A 21,848-nucleotide genomic window follows, 5' to 3' on the forward strand; every position below is an offset into this window, starting at 1 on the left:
GCTCTCCCCACTTCTGCTCCGCCGCGGGCCTTGGGCGCATTCCCTTCCTTCCTCACATCTCCCCCTTGCGGCTCTGGTGATGAGGCTCGAGGCCAGGACCGTCATTGTCCCCCCCCAACTTGACGTCGTCAAGATGGAGGACCGCAAGAGGCCCGCCATGGGCGACGACGAGTCTGTCCCCCCAGCTAAGAGGCAAGCCGTTACTGTTAACGGTGCGAGGTCGCATCCCGACGCTGACCTTCCCTGGAAAGATTTCAACATCGAGGTTCGCCCCCCTTCTCGCAGCCGCCCTCCCATCACATCCGTCGCGCCCTCGACTAATCATGCCGACGCACTACAGCTGTTCCAAAAAGATGCCATCCTACGGCAAATGAAGGAGTACAAGCGAGAGAAGGTTGCGCTCGAGAACCAAGTCGCCAACATGGAGAAACGGTCAGCATATCACGATGACCACCTCCGCATAATCGACGCGTGGTTTTCCCAGGTTGGTCTTACTACAAATCTTTCATTGTGCTGCGGGAAATTCTAACTGGCATCACAGCTCGTTGACGAAGTTCGGATCTTGGCTAATGATACCCACTCGCTGGGGGCATCGCAAAGCTGTAAGCACCTTCCCCGTCCCTGGGACTTGATTAATCAAGCGCCAGACGCTGATCGAACGGCATTCCAGCTCCTGATACGCCTTTCCCCTCCTCGCTTCTTTGGGCAGATACCGACACCTTCCAGAAGCATCTGTCCGCACGGTCTGAGGAAATAAAGTCCGCCCTGTCCGACCTCTTTGCTAAACTACCCACCGCGTCGCCCGACGTTCACCAACTCCAGGACAAGATTTCCAAATTACTGGCCTTGGAAAAAGAGCACATAGCGGAACTGCACCAGATCACTACCGAGAAGGAGGAATTGTCCGAGCGCATGGACACTGCCACACATCGCTACATGATTGCTGAGAAGAAGTTGGATCGTTCCAAAAGCATTCAGGTGTCCAAGTTGGAAAGCCAGGCGATTCAAAACAGCACCCGCGAAGATTCGTCTGCTACTAACCAGGATGGGCCCGTCGAGGTCAATGGGGTGAAAGGCGGCGCTCGTATCAACGAGGAATTAGAAGCGCAAAAGAAGGAAGCCGTAGCTGAGTCCGTCAAGAGAAAAGAACAGCTGGAGCAGCTTGAGTCGGAGAATAGGAAGCTGACAGAGCACGTCACATCCCTGACTATCAAGCTGTCTGGACTCTCTGATGACGACTATGCCAAATCTGAACTCTTCAAAATTCTCAAGTCGCAACATGAAGATGTCCTCAAGCGAATCAACAACCTGGAGGCCACGAACAATCAACTGCGCGAAGAAGCTAAGAAGCTGCAAGCTGAGCGAACCGAATACCGTATCCAGATCGACGAAGAGAGCCGGATCATGCTCAGCGAGACCGAAACCAATCTTGCTCAAGCGGAGGCAAACCTCACACGAGTCCGACATACCCGAGATGAGCTTATCGCAGAGAATAGCATCATGAAGACGAGCCAAGATCAAAACAAGACTTTAATCAACCAAACCAAAGAGCTCACCAGCGCAAAGGAAAGCCGAATCGCCGCGCTTGAATCAGAGGTCGAGAGATTACGGCTGAAGTTGGCGGAGCAAGAGGCGACCGAGGCAAGCCTTCCCGAACTGGATGCATTATCACCCGATCAGCTATGCAGCAAGATCGTGAGCCTCGAAAGCCAATATAAGCTCTTGAGCAACGAACTGCCTTCTATGGAGGCGGCTTGGAAGAAAGCGCAAGCCATTGCCGGTCAGAAAATCAAAGATCAGTCGGACGCACTTGAAAAGATCGAGCGAGCCAATGCCGATAAGTCCAAGGCTGACCAGAAGTACTTTGCTGCCATGAAGACCAAGGAGGCACGGGAAGCTGAAAACAAGTCGTTGGTGCTGCAACGTATGAAGAATGGTGAAGTCATTGCTTCTCTGAAAGAGGCGGAAGCCCTCAGTCGATCCCTCTTGGACAAGGTCGAGAAGCAGAACGCCGAAATGAAATCCCAAATGGACGACATGGCGAACCAGCATCGTGTCATGCAGCAAAAGTTGAATGAATATTCACTTACTACCGAGGGACAATCATCACAGATCACAGAATTGAAGAAGGTTGTAGAGGCGAAGACCACTGCCCAGTTGGCCGCCGCACACGGCCAACGAGAAGCTGAAGCGGAGCGCGAAAAGCTAAAGGCCCAGTTGGACGAATCGAAGAGACAGGCAAAATCTTGGAAAGAGAAGAGTATGGGCAATCAATCAGAGGAGGACAAACACATGCGGGTGAGTTCAAAAAGTATTACTTTACATTCTTCTTATATTAATGATTTGGTAGGCCATGCTTCTGTGCGCAGTGTGCAAGAAGGACTTCAAGGACACGGCCATTAAGTCCTGCGGCCACCTGTTCTGTTTTGGATGCGTGAACGAACGACTCACTTCGCGGTCAAGGAAGTGCCCTCAATGCGGAAAGTCTTTCGGGTCCAACGATCACATGCGGGTTCACTTCTGAGAGCTAGCTGTCTACTCAACTTTCATAGGAATTCCGGGGCACGGCGCAGACGGAATGGAGTTACCGGCCAAGGGACTCCACAAGGCTTGGACTCCGATGGAGGCGAAAAGCAACTTGTTCTCTCTTGCAAGCACCCCTTTGTCCTTGTATACTATACCACAGATCTTCACTTCGGCCGACTGGGAGCTCTCTTGGCTGTTTTCTTCAGATGACTCTTTGGCTTGGAGTCTAGGGCTTCTTCGATTGATTGGCGTTCCGAGCTTGTTGGCTTTTTGAGCGCACATCGTGGTTCGGCTGATCCACCCTCGGGCATTTGTGTTGTACGATTCTACTGGCGTGGTTCCATCATGACAAGCTTGCAGCTCCTCCACGGGCACATTCGAGAGGGGCCGACATCGGGATAGATAAGCTTGGTTCGCCAAATGTGAGCAAAATGTCTAAACAGCACTTCAATGCTTGTGCCGTAGACGCGTGAATGAACTTGACCAGTCAGGATTTTCGACCCGTGCCTTTCCAGGATCCAGCAGGGTTGAACTGATTTAATCCGGGTGTTCGTCGTACTCTAGAACAATTGTCCTGTTTGCTGTCGTGTCGCCTTCTTACAACGCGAATTCCAACTACTCTCAAACTTCTTCTCCAAAAGGGTAATTAAACTTCAGCAACGCGTTAAGCCCGCCGACCCAGTGATCTTCCTCCTTCTCTTCCATTCCCACTACGCCACGGACGATGCTTGGTACACCACCGCACCACTCTCCGCTTCTTCTATCCCTGATGTCTTCACCCAGCACCCGCACCTCCATGCCAACGCCTACTCCTTTACTAATGCGCACCCCATCGACACTCACCTCCACTTCTCGCCCTCTATTCTTCTCGCTCAAGCGCAATGTGATGGGCGTGTTTGCTGGCAGCACCAGTGGACGGAACGAAAGACTCCGCGGACAGATGGGCGTCAAAAGGAGTGACGAAACGAGCGGGTGCACGATGCTGCCGCCGCTGGAGAGGGAGTAGGCCGTCGATCCCGTGGGGGAGGATATAATCATGCCATCCGCGACGGCTTCTGTCAGGAATCGCCCACCAACAAAGACATCGATTATTTTCAAATGAGGGGAGGAGCCGCGGTGTACGATCACTTCATTTAGGGCATATGTATCGCCAGCAGCAGGGTCAGAGCTATTCAGGCGTTTGCCCGAGGGAGAAAATACGGAGATGCGGAGGCGATTGCGGAGGAGGATGCGGGCGGGACGGGCAGCGCCCATGGGTTTGCCACGGATGGAGGCGTATGTAGGGGAGGCCTTGGGGTCTTCTGAGTCCGTGGCTTCGGATTGGTCTTTTTGATCGATGCTGGCATATGCATCGTGAGCGCCGGACATGTAGACTTCGCGGAAGGCGCGCTTATATTCCTTGAACTTCCATTCCCCAAGGAAGCCCAGCGTGCCCATCCCGAAGGAAAGAATCGGCGGGACACGGGGCGTGTGCGCGAAAAGGGAGGAGGCGTGTAGCACCGTACCGTCACCGCCTAAGGTGGAGACGAGGTCGGTCTTGTCGGATAGTATGGTCGGAGTGGGCGCATCGTGGAGGGTGGGCGTCGAGGTGGTGTACACGGGGAAGCCGAGCTTCGAGTGAACTTCTTCGGCGGCGTGCGGCTCGAGGATGAGGTTCATAGACGGGTATGTAGAGTGTATGTGCTGGGCGTATTCGATCAGGGACTCGGTGATCTCAGGGGTATTGTTCTTCTTGGTCAGGAGGACGTTGCGCGGTGGTGACGGCCATTGCAGGCACAGCAGGTCGTTCTGCCGTGTTTCGGTGTACTTTGGATTCATTCGGGCGGGCAGCTCAGATATGTTTCTTATCACTCTTCGCGAACTGCTGTGTGAGAAGGACCTCCGCCAGGGGAGCACGCGACAAGGCACGAAGTACTTCATGGTGTATGCGACTATCACCCTGCTGCTTGGAAATGTTCAAATGGCGGACCAAAGATGAAAAAGCAAAAACACACGAGATGCTGGCCGACGTGAAGATTGCTCTCCAGTAACTACCTGCGGTTAGATAGGCATGTCGCGATAGCCTCTGACGGGTGTATGAAGATTAGGTAGACTTTTTGAGTTGACGTCTGTCGCGGTGCTGGCCCAAGCTCCCCTTGACGAATCGCCGTGCTGGTGTTCTAAAAATCAAGCATTTTAGTCGCTCCCGGCACATGAAGCTGCTGCCGCGGTCAAACGCAGGCACAGGGTCGGTGCAAGAGGTCATATCGGACGCCAGAGCTCCAGTCAGTCCGCGTGACGTGGTCTGAGGTGTTGCGCCGCGTCTTGCAGCATGTTTCGGTTTATGTCCCAGGAAAGCAATTCACCGACCTGTTGTCGTCGTGCCGCGTCTCTTAAAGGGCCCGCCGCTCTCCTCCGGCGACACCACCCCGCGTCTCCGCGCATGTGTTCTTCTGCCTGGCGAGCTCGTCCACCGCAAGCACGACCAAGCCTTGGAACCAGCCCTCATTGCGAGCTTCCTCCCGCAGCATGATCGAAATTCACGACTTCAGACACCTATCCTCTTCCCCGCTCTGACTTCATCCTAGCACGCGTGCTGAGCCTGGGGCACTTGACTCAGCCCGCCTCCGCGGCTTATTCTCTCCAAAGCTGGCTCCAGAGCTGCCACGCGATCTCGATCCTACCACCACCTCGACGGTCACCTATATCCTAACCTTAGACCGCCTTTCCAACGCCCTCCTTCGCATTCCTACCCTCTTATAACCTACCATGGCGACCAACGACCTAAGACAGAGATACCCCGCCGCTTCCGTGACGCCCAAGGCAGAGAACGGCGCCGCAACGAACGGCACCGCAGAGAAGATCAAGAGTGGCGAGCTGCACCCTGGAGGAGCCATCAAACATGGCACATATAAACAGGCGCTACGTATGGCGTTGTTTGCAGCGTACTTCAACGGATGCTGCGTCTGGTGCGTGATCTTGAGCTAACGTCGTCCAGCACGCTAATGCCAGGGCTCAGCATTCTTGTCTCTCAGCTCCTTGGAGCTCCCCTTTATTTCTACGATAGAGATCTATACTACGCCTGGATGGCCATGACCAAGCAGCACTTTGGCCTGGTCATCACCACCATGACCCAGTGGTGGAGTCCTACGACTGTGCGAATAAGCGGAGACAAAAGCGTGCGAGGACAGCTGCGCCAGACCGCGGATGGCCGGATAGAGTGTGACTTCCCAGAGCGCATAGTCCTCATCGCAAACCACCAGGTTCGGCGGCTCGCTTGTCTCGTTGAAGTCATCGGTCTAACTGAATCAGATATATACTGACTGGCTATACTTGTGGTGGATAGCCTACACCGCTAAAATGCACGGACACATCTACATTATTCTTAAAGAGTCCATCAAGTGGATCCCCGTGATTGGGCAGGGCATGATGTTCTACGGATTCATATTTCTGACGCGGAAATGGTCAACAGATAAGCCACGGTTCAAGCACCGCTTGCAGAAGCTCAATAGCAAGCACGGTGGCATGCTCTCCGGGAGCCAGGAGCTCGATCCCATGTGGCTGCTCATCTTTCCTGAGGGCACTAATCTGTCAAACAACGGTAGAAACTCGAGCGCTAAATGGGCAGAAAAGAATGGAATCCCTGACCTACAACATGCCCTATTACCCCGCAGTACGGGGCTACTGTTTTGTCTCCGAGAGATGAGGAACACGGTAGACTGGGTGTATGACTGTACGGTGACATACGAGGGCGTTCCGTAAGCTACGCGCATTCAATTCAGACTTTCGGCAGTAGCGTTAATGCAGCCACAGTCGCGGTCAATTCGGACAAGATATTTTTACCCTCCGCTCAACGTACTTCCAAGGTCGGCCTCCAAAGTCGGTTAATATGCATTGGCGACGGTTCGCCACATCCTCGATCCCCATGGATGACACTAAAGAATTCGAGAAGTGGGTCCTGCAGCGTTGGATTGAAAAGGATCAGCTCTTGGAACACTTCGTCCAGACCGGCCGCTTCCCCGCCGACGACGAAGCTGGGCCATCCCCGGATGGTACCAAGGAAGTCAAGGGTGCCGGACATATCGAGACAGAGGTCCGAACAGCAAATCCCTTGGAATTTCTACAGATATTCCTTCCTGGTGCGGCTCTACTCTTGGTAATAAACGTGCTTGGAAAGATATGGCGAATGTTCGTTCGCGGAATCTTCGGGAGCTAGCACTATCAAGACATACGGCAGGCTGGTTTGGACCTAGGTAGAAAGCGTAGAGGCAGCATACAAGGGCATGCTCTGGTTAGTGGCATCGCTCAGGTATCGGTTTTTTTATCATTCAATGCGTTTTGTGATGTGGCTGCATTATACCCGAGCTGCACCTGATATTCCTCTGTTATGACAGTACACTTTCTCACTGTAGAGTTGTGTACACAACCGAGAAGCGTGGGCTATCGCAGATTTTGAACATATTGTAAGGCACCATGAGTAGTGGCGAAAGATGGTGCACAAATCTGTGACGAGGCGTATACGGAGAAAACAAAAGCAGGGCCTACGGACTTTACTGCAAATTGAGCCTACAGTTCTACGTCTATAAACGGCGTGTTCTACTATTTGACAAGCAGATTCGGTCAGCTAGTGGAGACTCACTACCTCATATAGAATAGACACTTGGAAGTCACGGGCGAAGTATCAGTGAGTCAGGATATGGGGACTATCCCCACCAGTACCTCAGTGCGCAATTTATCGTCGATACTGTAATTTTGTAATTTTGTTACAGTCACCCCCAAGCAAAACTCTTACGAAGTAGCTTACAGATCTGAGCATTTCACGCTAAACCCCTCATCCGATGACTCAATATTCAGATTTTGGCTAGCGATGACCGCATTAGATCTCAAGATCTCAAGATCTCCGGCTATCTGGACCACTGAAGAACTTTTCTCGGTTTGGTTGTATGAATCATGCTTACACCAGGCGTCGATCAGATTCTGCGACCTATGCACTGTGGATGTCTAAACTCTGTTCCATTCCCTTTAGGAGAATGCGATGCTAACAGCTCGCCGCTAGAAGTCGGGAGTAGCATTTACATTCCGTAGGTATGCCAGCATGTGGAGGTCTGACATATGATACGGAGCCATGAAGCATCTTCCAGGTGCCAGCGCATTGTGCAAGATTGCGCATCGGCATGCGAGAGCACGGGATGACCATGTTGAGTTACAAAGGACGAGCGGTGTCCTTAGGGCTGGTCCGTCGAAATTCTACAGAGTTCCGTGAAGCGACGAATATGCGTCAAATCATGGTGTTGAGACACGCTCGGACAAATTCTCGTGCCACGGCGATGACGTCGGCTGGCTGTTGTGATTACATACTTTTCATCGCCGGAAGGAGGGAGAGATCTTAGCGTGCAACGGGGAGCTTGTTGCCGATTTGGAAGACGCCCTTGCTGCGTAATCCATCATGCGCGGCGTTGTCTGCAGCAGCACCAACTCAGACCGGTTCAATTTGTGTCCGCACAGAGAGAACCCGCCAATTGCGAGGCATCGAGATAGCGTTAAGCTTTTCGTGTTCTCCCGCTTCCTGGCTAAATCCTTGGTGCTTGGAAACCGACGGCTGACTGTCTTCGCAACACTGCATGCTTGTGTAAATGCCAAACTCCGTGTGAGTAGCAGTAGAGGTGATTGTAAACGCCGGTAGGAGCATGTGTATATATGTCTGTCCTATCCATCATGTCTCATCATCAACATTTCAAGTCCTCCTCACACTCCTGCCTCCACTACTCTCATCATACCTCTACACTACCCCGTTCTAAATCAGTCACATACTCTATCTCAATATTCGGTTGTTCCTCACAAACTTAACTGAAGATGTCCGCCCTTATCAGGGACGCCCCCGTTGGGCAGATTATCAGATGGGTCACCAAGAAAAAAGCCCTACAGTACCCCGAAGAAATGGCCGACTTTCTGCTGCCGTCAACATACGCAAGATTCAGTGACGGCGCTCAACCCCTCCCCGTATCAGCACCAGAGGCTCTGCCCACCGAAGAAGTGGTTCTAGTAGAGCCCGGAACTGCTCTCAAGCTGGAGCCTAAGGCGACAAGAGAATCAGACGACGACGAGGATGACGACACAATCGACTTAGAAAAGAGGAAGACTGCAGGCACGATGACAACAAATCGCACTGGCCTATCGCGACTCGGGACAAGGACGGCCCTTTCAACGTCTCATACTCAAGCCGATCTTGAGCAGCAATTCTCAATCGCGACTTTGGAGAGGGGACCCATTCTTCCAATCGCGCCAGAAAGGCTAGATGACGGCACGATTCTCGTAGACTGGTACACCACGGATGATGAGGAGAACCCACAGAACTGGTCCTTTGGCAAAAAAGCTTTTGTCTCATTGCAGATATAGTAAGTTTGTGAGCTTCAAATGCCCAAAGTACAGCCTCTAACGCGAATAGTCTCTACACTCTCGCATTCTACATGGGCTCCGCAATCTACGCTCCTAGCGAATTGGGAGTTATGGAGCGCTTCGGAGTTTCCCAGCAACAGGCCGCCCTGGGTCTGTCTATGTATGTCCTGGCATACGGTATTGGCCCCCTCGTCTTCTCGCCTATGAGCGAGATTCCCATCATCGGCCGAAATCCACCATATATGATAACTTTCGCAATATTCGTTATATTGTGTATCCCCACGGCAGTCGTCGACAACTTTGCAGGCCTCATCATTCTTCGCTTCCTCCAAGGGTTCTTTGGCAGCCCTTCTCTGGCTACCGGCGGCGCTACACTACAGGACATGTACTCGCTCATCAAGCTACCATACGCCCTCTCGCTATGGGCTCTCGCTGCGACTTCTGGACCAGCTCTTGGTCCCATAATCAGCGGTTTCAGTGTTTCAGCGGAGAACTGGCGATGGTCCCTCTGGGAGATGGTCTGGCTCGCTGGTCCGATTTGGATTCTTCTCTTCTTCGCTCTCCCAGAGACATCTCCTTCCAACATTCTCCTCCGCCGAGCTTCACGCCTGCGGACGCTAACAGGCAACCCGAACCTCAAGAGCCAGAGCGAGATTGATCAAGCAAACCTATCCTCTCGCGACATTGTCGTCGAGGCCCTGTGGCGACCTATGCAGCTCATGCTGTTTGACCCGGCCATTGCCTTCACGGCCGTTTATACAGCTTTGATCTATGGCATCTATTATAGCTTCTTCGAAGCGTTCCCTCTTGTCTATAACGGCATGTATGGCTTCAATCTTGGCCAGCAGGGACTCACTTTCCTGTCCATCACCGTTGGAGTTATAATCGCCATTGCAGCTTACTGGAGCTACATATACTACATCGTTGAGCCTGATATCCGCACCTACGGCCTAGGAGCTCCGGAACGTCGCCTCATCCCAGCGCTCTTCGTAACGTTTCTGCTGCCGATCGGCTTATTCATATTTGGCTGGACCAGCGACCCCAACATCCATTGGATCGTGTCCGTTATTGGTATTAGCATCTTCACTATCGGTATCTTCCTCATCATCCAGTGCATCTTCTTGTACTTGCCCATCACGTACCCGCAATACGCAGCCAGCTTGTTTGCAGGCAACGATTTCATCCGGAGCACTCTCGCAGCTGGTGCTATTCATTTCTCTAGCCCGCTCTACAGGAATCTGGGCGTGGGACCCGGTGTGAGCTTAGTGGCTGGGCTGACCTGTGGGTGTGTCGTAGGAGTGTATGTGCTCTACTTCTATGGTGCCCAGTTGAGGGCAAGGAGTCGATTCTCCGCCAAATAAGTATTCATTGCGAGAGTTTACGAAGACCAAGAGATCTGTCTGAGGGATAAATGAACCTTTTAAGGATCTTAGCGGGTGGGATATCAGCATTGGAACTGCGTTTAGCGAGGCGTTTGAGGGTTTTTGGGTTATGGATTTACATAGTATTAATATGCAACATGCTTCCTAACACTATTTCGCTGCCACCGTGTAAGAAATGGTTTTATTTGAACTGACACTATCCTCAAAAGGCTATATACCATTTGGTAAACTCCGCTGTGGGACTTGTGATCAACACAGAGGGGGTGGGGCCACGCGCCAACTCCGACGTCGTCAAAGGCACTTCAACAGCAGGCATCCAGCCACGTGCCAACGTAAGCACATCTTTATCCAGCTCGTCCACTGCCTCTCATCTGTAAACTTCACGGACGCATCAACCGCCCTAAGGTAGTGAGGGCCTTCAGTGACCTGAGCTCTGCTATCTTCATTCAACAAACCTGCTTTGTCACGACTCCATCGTTCCTTGGAGGTATCCCGACTTGGCTCTTGTTATCTCGAGATGTTCTTCTCCCAGTTCCGTCTATGTCATGTCGTCGCTCTAGTTCTAGCGACGTCGTGCAATGTAACATGGGCGAAGGAGCAAGTTCCTCTGAACACAAAACACAACTCACCCCAACCTCTTCGACAGTACTCCTGGGTCCGCAGCTTTGCTTCTATTGGAGATTCTTACGCAGCAGGCCTGGGTGCCGGTAACCGTATCGACTGGTCCTGCTCTCGCTATGATCATTCGTACCCTTCGCTCTTGAATTCGAACGGCTTCCTCGGAGAAAATCCGAATCGAACTCATCAGTATCTCGCCTGCTCGGGGGCTACCTCCGAAGAGGTCTTGGTAAAGCAGGCATCAGCCCTTGACGACGACCTGGACGTCATTACGGTCTCTGCAGGTGGCAATGACGTCGGCCTGAGCATTATCATGAACCAGTGCATTTACCAATTCTTCATGTCGAAGACCGACGCCTGCGAAGACGCTCTAAACGAAACATGGTCGAAGATCGAGAACGACTTGTCCGGCAACCTCACTGCGCTCTTGGACGTGCTGAAACCTAAATTAAACAAGGGCCACGGCAAGATCTACTACACTGGATATGCCAGATTCTTTGCCACCGACGATGAAATCTGCGATAATGTCACTTGGGCTGTTTGGAGCTACGAAAGCCAATCCGCCAAGCAATTTCTAACCCTAGAGCGCCGCAAGATCATGAACGATATGGTCCAGGCAGTGAACAAGAAGATCGAGGAGGCCGTCCATAAAGCCGGTGATCAGGTCATATTCGTTGATTACGATAGCTTTGTGGCAGAGAACAAGGGTCGATTCTGCGAAGCTGGAGTCATAGAACCAGACCCGAACCGCAATGGTCTGTGTTTCTACGAGTGGAAGACAGTTGACACAGGTATATATTCTTACTAAATAATTCGTTCTGCCTTTTACTGGTAGATGCTAATCTATGGAATTCAGGCGATAACAGCACAGCGCTACATCACGCTGGAGACGACGTTCCAAAGGGGTCCTTCGAGGTGAGAAAGCCGTGGTCTTTGCGTTGCTGGAGCATCTCAGCTAACATGCATGTTGCAGAGTGACATTGTCGAGTGGACGAACAAAACGTTACAAGAGCATCCGGATTGGAAATTTGGTCCAGACGAGGAAGTCGAACTCGATGCGGATAAAAAGGGAGGAAGACAAGTGATAGGAGATACCGTCAGCTGGCTCCTTCCGGATTTCTGGAAACGCGTATTCCATCTTCGACCAGCCGGGCATCTGCTCATTGCTCACCTTCTGATGAGCAAGCTAGCGGAGACTGCGTCGAAGATCTCAGCGTCAGAGACAGTTGAAGGCTACGCTTCTAGAGATGACTGAGCTATCGTGACCCAAGATTTCGCTCAAAATGTCTCATTGCTCCGAGAGAAAGATTGATTCGGACTAACTTCGAACGCTTCCATGTTTCTAGGCTGCATCTTCAACAAACTCCCTGCGGCATAGAATGTGGTCGAGTACCAGACGCACGCAGCTCAGCTTTAGAGGACTAGGACTCACCAACGAATGAGTGCTGAAGTGCTATCTAGGCTGCTCGTGTTCTCCGACCATTCATTGCAGGTTTTTTGGCTACGGAACACCACGGGAACTGAACCCGTCCCGCATGACATCTACAGCAATTCCAAACACCAGGGGTATCTCAGCGGTCGCGTTATTGCCCTGACATCCAGATTGAACATGTATCTGTTCGAAAACTTCTAGTCGCGAATTCTGCTTATACGACAGAGCGCTCTATCCGTACCAATGACGAGAACAACGGTGACATATCCAAGCGAAAAGCAGAGCAGGCGAGCGCTCAAAAGGATGCATGCAGCGATGACAAGCTCGATCCCTTTCGAGAGTGGTACGGAAGGAGGCAGGTGTGAGGCCTATTGGGAAGGCGATAGATTTAGAGTTTACTGGGTTTTCTTGGGTCTCTACCCCAGATTTCTATAGGAAGTACAGAGGTTCTCTTCAAAAGTTTCTGCCGCGCTAAAAAATGTGGCTTAAGCCTCAATACGCCACCAAACGCCACCAGCTCGGCACACAACTATGTAGCTACTTGATAACCTCTCCTGCCCCCTCCGAGACTCGTATATTTGGTGTAGCTCCACCAGTTTAATGAGTCTGGTTCGCTGCTGCCCTAGTAGCTGAGCGCGTACGGCGCGGCGCGCCAGGTAGGCTATATGGCAGCTCCGTTTGTGCAGCCAACGGGTCATTTTCTGCAGATATGAACCTGACCGTACGAGCATTCGTTTTCGAGATTTTGGCAGGGTTTTGCTCTGTTTTTGATCCCCTGCTAGTCTTGAAGATGTCAGGGCCACTAGGCGCTCTGCCTCTGCGCGCTCCTTGTGTTTCTTCTTCCTTGATGCAGCCTCTGGTGATTGCTCAGCGTCCTTAGTGCCCTTATTGTTATCAACATCTACCCAGTTGTTGTTGTCGTCGTCGTTGTCGTTGTCGTTGTTGTCGTTGTTGTTGTCATTGTTAACATCTGCCCAGTTGTCTGGGCGCTTCAAATGGCGAGTCTTCTCCATAGCGCCCTCTCTATACTTATTGCCCCCCTCAAGCCTAATTATCTCTTGGATATGTCGTGGAATCCGTTGAATCCAGGCCTGGCAGCGCTATTGCTCCATATCCTTCCAGCTCTGCCGCCACCGCTTATCTCCTTGTGCCCTAGACTTTGGCGCGCCCTTCTTTGTAGTTGTGCGCTTAAGGTAAGGCCAGGCAGGCTCTATCGCGTTGAGATCTGGGGAATTTGCAACCCAGAGAAGTTGTTGGACCTTAGCAGCGGCGTAGACAGTTGTTTGGTGATGATGTACGTGCGCAGGAGCACGATCTTCCTGTACAATTGTACCCTGCCGATCGCGCGCGCAGTGCTGGGCAAATGGGATAAGCTTCTTCTCTAAGATCTCCTTCTTGTAGCGATACCAATCAACGCCTGTTCCACTGCCTCTTGTAAGCTTTCCAGTATCCTGTGTAAACTGCCACTTCGGCTTCCTGCCTGGGCGGTTGCGTGTTGCCCCAAGGCGCGATAGAGGATTCTCTAGCTCCCACTCTGCCCGTGCAATAGGCTCAATAGTTTTGTTAAGCTCGGCGAGATCTTTGTCTACTGCAGCGCGTTCAGCCTTTATTTCTGGGTGCCAGATATGGCAAGGGCCCTTGCGATTATAAGAGAAGCAGCCCCAGAATATAAACTCTGAGTATCCTTTCCAGCGTTCTCGTATAATTGTGCGCAAGAACTGTTCGTTTAACCGACGCCAGATACAATATCCTCCACGGCGCTGGCCAACTACAAAGGCCGTCTCGTTGCTCCAGATAACATTCTTCCAGTCCTTAAGAGTCCAGTGTTGATAGTCAAGGCACCACTGTAATCGTTCCTGCTTCATCCACTTCTGTAGCCCAGGTTTCCGTGTAGGTTTTGTCTTCCGCATGTTAAGGTGGCGGCGAAGAATGCGCCATGCAGTCGTGGCTGAGATTCCCACCTCTTCTGCAAGCTGGTAAGTATTTAATTCCCTTCCAGCTCTGCTCTTAGTAATTAACTTCTCCATCTTTGCAATCTTCCTTGGGGTTTGTACAGTCGGCCGGCCAGAGCGAGGTGCATCTTGCACGTATATGTCAAGAACTTTAAGCGATTGTTGGGGGTTCCAGCCGCGATCTATGGCCCTCTTCCAAACGTCCCGAATCGTGCGCTCTGACATGCCAGTGATGGCAGTAATTTGGTCAGAAGGAACATTCATAGCCTTAAGCGTAAGGGCTTGCGCCCTTGTAGCATTGTCGTACATAGTTTATTGGCACAGTGGTGGACGAGAATCAAATCAGAAAGTGGAGTGTACAGGTGATGGAGGGGTTTCTTGGCATTGACGTGGCGGATTTTCGTTGGCGCTAGGCCCGTATAGGAAGGGGCTAGACGGTTTGTGGCGTAGGCTAACGTCTAGCGTGCGCCATGGCGTTTTTAGCGCGGCAGAAACTTTTGAAGGGAACCTCCGTAATGTTCTCATCTAATACAGCAAGTGGAGCTCTTTTTACATCTTGTCTACATACGGGGCTTATAATCAACAACAAAAACAAAACTGTAGGCGTGGGTTACTATCTTTACTAACAACACGTCTGTTTATATTTTCTTAATTCCCATACCCTTAAGCTGGTTCCCTCTCGTATACCTCTGGCTGTCACGATGACGATGTATCAGTTATTCGAACGCGAGATAGATAAGTATTAGATTTGAAAAATAAAGATAACTACGTGCTACTACCGTGGTGGGTACAAGACGTTAAGATAGAGAATTAAAGGAGGGGCAGGACGTCGGCCTATTTACAAACGGAGCAGGGGCAGAAAAGGGACAGGACGGAACGGGACAGAAAGGACGGGCGCGTGGCGCACGGAGCGCGTAAGGAGTCAAGGGATTGACGATTGGGAAGCCGAAGGGGAGCCGTAAGTCAATACCGTGACAGTTTGTAGTGAAGAGGTTAAAATGCCAGGGCCAGGCCTCTAGATAGAACCGCACCTTATAGAATTCCATGAGTCCCGCGCCCTCTAGGGACCCATGAGTTCCCATGATTCCATAGACTATACCTAAGGAACCGTGGAAATCCTAAGGGATCTTCATATGCGGCCCCGCAGGTTCCATCTAGAGGCCTGTTCAAGGCGAGCAGGGTGCATCACGCAGCTGAGACCAATAAAAGGTGGCTTGATTTGATAGGCCCACGACTAAACCTTTAAACCAAAAGTGGAATATGCGCGAAGGATGAGTCCGCATGTGCTCTAATTAGTTTGCTTAACGGAGTTTAAACAGGGAGGTGAGTTGTAGGTGAGCATTCTGAGTGATTTTGCTTACAGACAGGGGATACGGTGCTAGGAGGGGGAGAAGATAAGTTGGCACGGTTGGTTCGTATTTACACAGCCACATGACTCAGCCACAACACCCTGGGACCACAACTTCGTTCTTGTTAAAGATGGACACCTCTCTCCTGCTTTTAAAGATACCCGCACTCAGAAGCAAAGCGATTTTTGGATTCGCACGTCGTAAGCCCCTATTCTCTGCGGTCTAGTCAGCTTTCCTAAATAACACGTGGCAGACTTAATTCCTTCCAACTACACTAGGAGCTCTCTTCTAGAGTTAACCATGGCCGAGAATTTAGTGTCGTGGCAGACAGCTTTTTGGTCCCTTGTGCCAATCGCGCTCAATACAATGCTACAGCCCTCCGGGCGTGTCTGCGGCTTGGACCCAGAGCTCCACACCTACCTAACCAGCTCCCCATTGGTGTGTGCTTTTGACAGCATAGTCATCCTTGTGCGCTTTCTTGCAAGCTGGGAATATTCCCGATCTTTCCGATTCGCAATTCACGACACACTTGAAGAGCGTTTCCCCTCGCCGGCACAGCCCACCAGTGGCCTACGAACCCTGGAATCCGCAACTTTCATTTGCTGGCTCGGCTTCATCGTTGGCACCCTTCCGCAATTTATTAAACAGCACGCCCTTACAGGCGTGCCGTGGACCCAGGCCTGGGCGTGGATGTACCTGATTAATTTCTCTCTCGTCGAGATCCTGTTCTTCCTAGACAACATCATGGGCCCACCGTCGCCACCTGCACGTCCCTTCTATCCCGACCCGCTCTACCCTGATCTGATAGGATATCGCCTCCCCACCTTTAACCGCGTCTGTAGCTTCCTAGCACTTGCGACCCACTTCTATCTTGTTGAATGGACCTGCAAATCTCTGGTCGCCCTCCATAGCGAACCCTTTTAGTGGTCTGCCGGGATAATTGTGCTATTTGTTATAGTACCATGCGTGGCCATTGGAGCTTATTTCGTCTACCGCTATTGCATCCGTGATCGAATAAGTATCCGCGAGCGTCACTACCCGATCATATTTCGCCCTCAAACGTACTTCCTCGTCACAGCCCCCATGAACATCGGCACGTTAATCCTACTCGTCGTCCTTGTCGCTAAAAAGGGCAAGTTAGCCATAGCAACACATTGGTTTAACAAAACTATGGAGTGGGGGATGCTAGTGATACTGTATATACAGTTTATGTAATATGCGGTGGGCCTGCTGAGTTGGCCCACGTGGAAGGTTTGGAGGGAGTTGATATTGCTGTTGCCGGTTGAGGAGGCAAAAGAGGTGGAGGTAAATGAGGCGGAGATGCCGGAGGTGACTAAGAAGGCGATGCTGGCGTTCGAGGCTGCGCGTCTGTGACGAGGGTCCTCATGGCTTCGTATGCGCTGCTGATGTTTGTCGGGTCGTTCACCATGGCGATTTTCTGGTACGCCTTTTGCTTTAATTCTGAGGGAACGGTTAAGCCAGATTGGACTAATATGTTTGGTTAGGGTGAGGATCACATTTTAGTGGCTTGCTCAGACTTTGTATCTGTGTGCAGACCGGGACATGTATTTTGAACCATGACATGTCCGCAAGACCATGTATAAAATAGGACGGCTGCCTCTTTGTGACGGGCTCGTGACAGTCATTCTGGCGTTGTCGGCGCCGGATCAACGTGGACGGCGACGCCCCAACGAAATGTCGAGGCCCCAACCACGCGGCGGTAGACGATAATGCTACGAGTAGGGGTCAAGCGAACTCGGAGATGAGCGTTGACTGTTTACTACAGCCTCTCTGTACGTCCGGTGACCTAGCGCTAAAATCAAGCTACGAAATTACCGTATGAGGTAACGATTCCGGACGCCTTTAGGGGGGAATGACAGCTGTCTAGCTAATGAATCTTTAAGCAGGTTCATTATTAGCCTAGAAAAGTAAGTTCACAGGAGTTGACTTAGTTTCTGCGCTAGGTCATCGGACGTACAGAGGGGCTGTACGTATAATATTAGGTGAAGGGTAAAGACGTGGTGTAAGGAACAGGAATTCGGGGGCAGGATTGCGAGAATAAATGCGACGCGTCTATACAGAATCGGGCAACAAGGCCCGCGCGTAGCGCGAGGGTTTTACGGAATCAGGTGACGGAGGGTTGCGGCTAATAGGATTTCACCTGCCAGCAGTCACGCTCTTAAGATAGGCCCATCTTGAGACAGTTATATTTATAAGATAGACATGCTTATAAATGGTGACGTACTAAGATAATAACGTCCTTAGGACGATCATGTTATTAGGAAAGTTTTCTATGCTATTTGCCTTTAAATGCTGGTAAAACTCGGCGAAAAAGATATAAATTATGCGCAATTCTGAATCACAACTGCTATTTATAATCCGTATCCTTTGGGTTCTTTCACGCTTCTGGAATGACAACTTCATAGTATTGACTCACGACCCCCCTTCCAATTGTTAATCCCCTGACACCTTGTTGCTGCACGCGTGCGCTACACGCCCGCCCCCCTTCTAATCCTGTCAACCCTGTCCTGTTCCGTCCTCCCCTTTTCCTGCCACCTGGTTCTGTTAGGGCCACGAGCTACGCGCAAGCCCCTGTCTCGTCCTATACATAGCCTGGCGCTCCTGTCCCTACTTCTATTCGGCATGTTAACGTCTTATAACCACCACAGTAGTAGTACATAGTTATCGTCTTTAAATCTAGTACTTGTCTCTCTTAAGTTTAAATAGCCGATATATTATTATTATAATAATTCTACTATAATCAACGTAAGGCTATTAAAGAGCTGCTATAAGTATTTATTAGTTTACACCAGGGGTAGCTTAAAACGTCCTACGGAGGAATACGGATGCAGATGATTTTATTTACCCTAAACTAGAATATATCTTTCTAAAAAAAAATTAGGTACAGCAAGGAATAATAGTAGTTATACTTATCCGTGCTTAGGAATAAAGCAGTAGCCCGAAAATAAGCCCTAGAAATAAGCTTTCCTATATAACAGCACCTCTCCCTAAGGCTTATAATAATAACCTAGGACAGATTTAAGACCCCTTACTAAACCTTAATAATTTTTAGTAGGTATATTTATAAGTAAAACTACGCCGCAGCGGGTAACTAAAGTAAGCAGACCGGAACAGACCTAAGCTAAAGCTAAGCCGGGCCTAAGTCGAACTTAGCTACAGCGGCATATAGTTACGTAAGCAGCAAGGACTAACGTAGTCGGCAAGCTAGTAGGCCATGCAAGCTAGTGGGCCACCCAATTATTAGTGCGATTTAGACCTTTTAGCACCCCAGCAATCTTAACAATTACAGAATATTCCAGGTTATAACTTAGGATAATAATATCCGTGGTTATTTTAATATCATCTGTTAATTTTTTAGATCTCTTAATAGCCCTGTTTAGCCGCAGTAAAATGTTGCCTAGTTTTAGCCCCCAAAATCAAGTAATACCTACAATATAATAGGATTACGCTGCTATACTGCTCTAAACATTCTTTTAGCTATTAAAATAAGCTAGATAGTATATGCAATCTTAAAGCTATACTTTATATCTCGTGGTTGTTAAGATTGCTGGGGTGCTAAAAGGTCTAAATCGCACCAAAAATTGGGTGGCCCACTAGCTTGCATGGCCCACTAGCTTGCCGACTACGTTAGGCATATATATTGGGGACTACTAATCGTACACCCCCTAAATCGTACACCCCCTAATTCCTAGACGTACACCCCCTTTTCACTCCATGTACACCCCCCCCTCTTGGCGCTTCACCACCTACTAATTGGCTCGGAGAGCCCGGAGCTTCCTCCGGGCATTCACCCTTACGTCTCTCTGCACGTGATGCTATACGCGAAGCCGTACGTGATGCTATGCACGAGGTCGTACGTGAGCTCGTATGTGAGGCCATACGTGATGCTATACACAAGGCTGTACGTGATGCTATACATAAGGCCGTACGTGAGCTCGTACGTGAGCTCGTACGTGAGGCTATACATGAGCTCGTACGTAAGGCTATACAAATTGGCATGATGTAATTGCTTGTGTTGTACATGGCCGCATTTGGAGAGAGCATTCGGAATTAATAAGCAAGTTAAGCGAGCGAATCGGAGGCTACGGAGCAGCCCTCCGAGCCAATCAGAAGGTGGTGAAGCGATAGGGGGGGGAGGGGGTGTACGTGTAGTGAAAAGGGGGTGTACGTCTAGGAATTAGGGGGTGTACGATTAGTAGTCCCCTATATATATTGCGTTAGCCGCTTACTAGGCGTTATTTTTAATATAGATAATGATTTTATAGAGGTTGTTTATTGTATTCTGTCTAATTCTCGCGTCCTGTCCAATTTATATAGCTTGCCCGATTTGCATTACTATTAGGGCCTTTGCTGCTGCAGCTGCGTATATCTTGTTTTCTTAAGCTTTCAGCTTGCTAATACTCTTCCTTATATCCTTTATCTCCTTTATTAATTCCTTCTATAGAGCGTTCTTCTGTTTATCTATAGTTCTCTATATATAGTAGAGTCCTTCCTTAGCATCTATAAGTCCGAAGAACGCGTTATTAATATACGCGACTATAGCCTGGAGGAAATCTATACTAAGGGCATTAAGGGGCTAACTCTATAGGGCGCTTTATATCTGTTATACTTTATTAAGTGCGCTTACAACGCTTCTGTACGTGTTGACGAGGGGCTTTTAGTTGTGTTATTGTTGTAGGTGTTGTTATTATTGTTGTTGCGGATGCAATCTAAGGATGTAATCTAAGGTTAGGGGTCGCGGGAAAGATTTAACCTACTGCAACACTACTACTGCTGCCCGGAGGGCTTTATAACTGCGTATAATTGCTCTAAGTGCCTTAAGAAGCCTATTAGGACTCCCTTTAGCTTCGATTTCCAACAGCTTATTAAGACGACTGCATTATGCCTTTTCTTTTTTTTTAAATCTAGGGTATATAATATTTAGTAATAAGATATATAGAATAATATAGATAGATAGATAGATAGGTAGATAGATAGAAATTATTTTACTTAAATTTTATTCTATATTAGTAGTAGTAGTGTTTTATATATATATATATAAGTTTAGTATTATAAACTCCTTTTAAAGCGTTCTTTAATACTTCTATTAGAACAAGAATAAGCAATATATTTCTTTATTCTATTATCTATATATATATAGATACAAATCTATTTATAGATCCTTTATTCCTTTATTCTAATAAAGAACCCTTTATTGTTCTTTATTCTAATAAAAAACCCTTTATTATTCTTTATTATTCTTTATTCTAATAAAGAACCCTTTATTATTCTTTATTCTAACAAAGAACCCTTTATTATTCTTTATCCTAATAAAGGACTCTTTGTTCTAATAAAGGACTCTTTGTTCTAATAAAGGACTCTTTGTTCTAATAAAGGACTTATTGTATATAAAGAGGCTTTATCTTAATAAAGAGACGTTAACTCTTTATTACAACAAAGACTACGTTTTAATAAAGAACAACTAAGGTATATTAAAACCGCTGCCTCGCTCCGTAAACTTAATAACCTTAACTAGTTTATATACTAATCAGTAATACAACACCTATTTAAACCTTTACTATTTCACCACGTGCCTTATATACCTTTACAACTTCTATAATACTATTTAATAGTTTTTATATTATACTTAAATATAAATAGTATAGTAGTATTAAGAGTATTATATATAAAAATATAACGCTTATACTATTATAAACCTTATACTAATACTATTAGGCTTTAAATTAAAGTATAGGCTTTAAATTAAAGTATATTATAGGCTTTAAATTAAAGTATATTATAGGCTATTATAAAGCTTACTATATATATTACACTGTTATACTATATTTTAGTAAGCTAAATTAAACTTTTTAATATAGTCTATAGGTAAGTAGGCTATATAGCTAAGTAGGCCACCTAATTACTAGCGCAATTTTATAAAGGTATATAAGGCACGTAGTAAAATAGTAAAGGTTTAAATAGGTGTTGTATTACTAATTAGTATATAAAACTGGTTAAGATTATTAAGTTTACGAAGCGAGGCAGCGGTCTTAATATACCTTAGTCGTTCTTTATTAGAACGTAGTCTTTATTATAATAAAGAGTTAACATTTCTTTATTAAGATAAAGCCTCTTTATATATAATAAGTTCTTTATTAGGACAAAAAGTTCTTTATTAGAACAAAGGAATAAAGAATCTATAAATAGATTCGTA

At 48.6% G+C, this 21,848-nt stretch overlaps 8 protein-coding genes across 8 annotated transcripts; 5 read left to right on the forward strand and 3 right to left on the reverse strand.

Annotated features, from left to right (window-relative positions):
• Positions 1-79: 79 nt before the first annotated feature.
• Positions 80-2,524, forward strand: BDZ99DRAFT_386219 (E3 ubiquitin-protein ligase-like protein bre1; the record flags this gene model as incomplete). Its single annotated transcript, XM_033715462.1, has 5 exons — positions 80-265; positions 341-484; positions 542-602; positions 671-2,298; positions 2,351-2,524. The coding sequence occupies 5 exons, from the start codon at positions 80-82 to the stop codon at positions 2,522-2,524; spliced, it is 2,193 nt and encodes a 730-aa protein (XP_033578038.1).
• Positions 2,525-3,147: 623 nt separating this feature from the next.
• BDZ99DRAFT_519741 (NADH kinase-like protein POS5) lies at positions 3,148-4,344 on the reverse strand (the record flags this gene model as incomplete). Its single annotated transcript, XM_033725443.1, has 1 exon — positions 3,148-4,344. One exon carries the CDS (start codon positions 4,342-4,344, stop codon positions 3,148-3,150), a length of 1,197 nt encoding a protein of 398 aa, XP_033578039.1.
• Positions 4,345-5,274: 930 nt separating this feature from the next.
• BDZ99DRAFT_385727 (acyltransferase-domain-containing protein) lies at positions 5,275-6,721 on the forward strand (the record flags this gene model as incomplete). The annotated part of the gene is made up of 4 exons (XM_033715445.1): positions 5,275-5,474; positions 5,525-5,768; positions 5,818-6,263; positions 6,319-6,721. The coding sequence occupies 4 exons, from the start codon at positions 5,275-5,277 to the stop codon at positions 6,719-6,721; spliced, it is 1,293 nt and encodes a 430-aa protein (XP_033578040.1).
• Positions 6,722-8,358: 1,637 nt separating this feature from the next.
• On the forward strand, positions 8,359-10,432 carry BDZ99DRAFT_508420 (MFS general substrate transporter; the record flags this gene model as incomplete). The annotated part of the gene is made up of 2 exons (XM_033724325.1): positions 8,359-8,900; positions 8,951-10,432. The coding sequence occupies 2 exons, from the start codon at positions 8,359-8,361 to the stop codon at positions 10,260-10,262; spliced, it is 1,854 nt and encodes a 617-aa protein (XP_033578041.1). The 3' UTR covers positions 10,263-10,432.
• A 157-nt stretch (positions 10,433-10,589) lies between these two features.
• On the forward strand, positions 10,590-12,248 carry BDZ99DRAFT_295028 (SGNH hydrolase). The gene is made up of 3 exons (XM_033714129.1): positions 10,590-11,692; positions 11,758-11,816; positions 11,875-12,248. The coding sequence occupies exons 1-3, from the start codon at positions 10,801-10,803 to the stop codon at positions 12,154-12,156; spliced, it is 1,233 nt and encodes a 410-aa protein (XP_033578042.1). The 5' UTR covers positions 10,590-10,800; the 3' UTR covers positions 12,157-12,248.
• A 570-nt stretch (positions 12,249-12,818) lies between these two features.
• Positions 12,819-13,346, reverse strand: BDZ99DRAFT_519745 (uncharacterized protein; the record flags this gene model as incomplete). The annotated part of the gene is made up of 1 exon (XM_033725444.1): positions 12,819-13,346. One exon carries the CDS (start codon positions 13,344-13,346, stop codon positions 12,819-12,821), a length of 528 nt encoding a protein of 175 aa, XP_033578043.1.
• Positions 13,347-14,141: 795 nt separating this feature from the next.
• On the reverse strand, positions 14,142-14,594 carry BDZ99DRAFT_386542 (uncharacterized protein; the record flags this gene model as incomplete). The annotated part of the gene is made up of 1 exon (XM_033715480.1): positions 14,142-14,594. A coding segment is annotated over one exon (453 nt), but the record flags the coding sequence as incomplete, so codon positions are not given.
• Positions 14,595-15,826: 1,232 nt separating this feature from the next.
• BDZ99DRAFT_462356 (uncharacterized protein) lies at positions 15,827-16,884 on the forward strand. Its single transcript, XM_033719826.1, has 2 exons — positions 15,827-16,757; positions 16,839-16,884. Exon 1 carries the CDS (start codon positions 15,935-15,937, stop codon positions 16,556-16,558), a length of 624 nt encoding a protein of 207 aa, XP_033578045.1. The 5' UTR covers positions 15,827-15,934; the 3' UTR covers positions 16,559-16,757; positions 16,839-16,884.
• The last annotated feature ends 4,964 nt before the right edge of the window (positions 16,885-21,848 follow it).

Source organism: Mytilinidion resinicola (assembly GCF_010093595.1).
Source record: "Mytilinidion resinicola strain CBS 304.34 unplaced genomic scaffold BDZ99scaffold_8, whole genome shotgun sequence".
Taxonomy (NCBI): Eukaryota; Fungi; Ascomycota; class Dothideomycetes; order Mytilinidiales; family Mytilinidiaceae; genus Mytilinidion; species Mytilinidion resinicola.

Coding starts and splice junctions, on each gene's coding strand:
- BDZ99DRAFT_295028 (XM_033714129.1), top strand. CDS start 10,801: ATGTTCTTCTCCCAGTTCCGTCTATGTCATGTCGTCGCTCTAGTTCTA. Junction 11,693..11,757: donor GTGGAAGACAGTTGACACAG/GTATATATTCTT, acceptor TATGGAATTCAG/GCGATAACAGCACAGCGCTA. Junction 11,817..11,874: donor TTCCAAAGGGGTCCTTCGAG/GTGAGAAAGCCG, acceptor TGCATGTTGCAG/AGTGACATTGTCGAGTGGAC.
- BDZ99DRAFT_462356 (XM_033719826.1), top strand. CDS start 15,935: ATGGCCGAGAATTTAGTGTCGTGGCAGACAGCTTTTTGGTCCCTTGTG.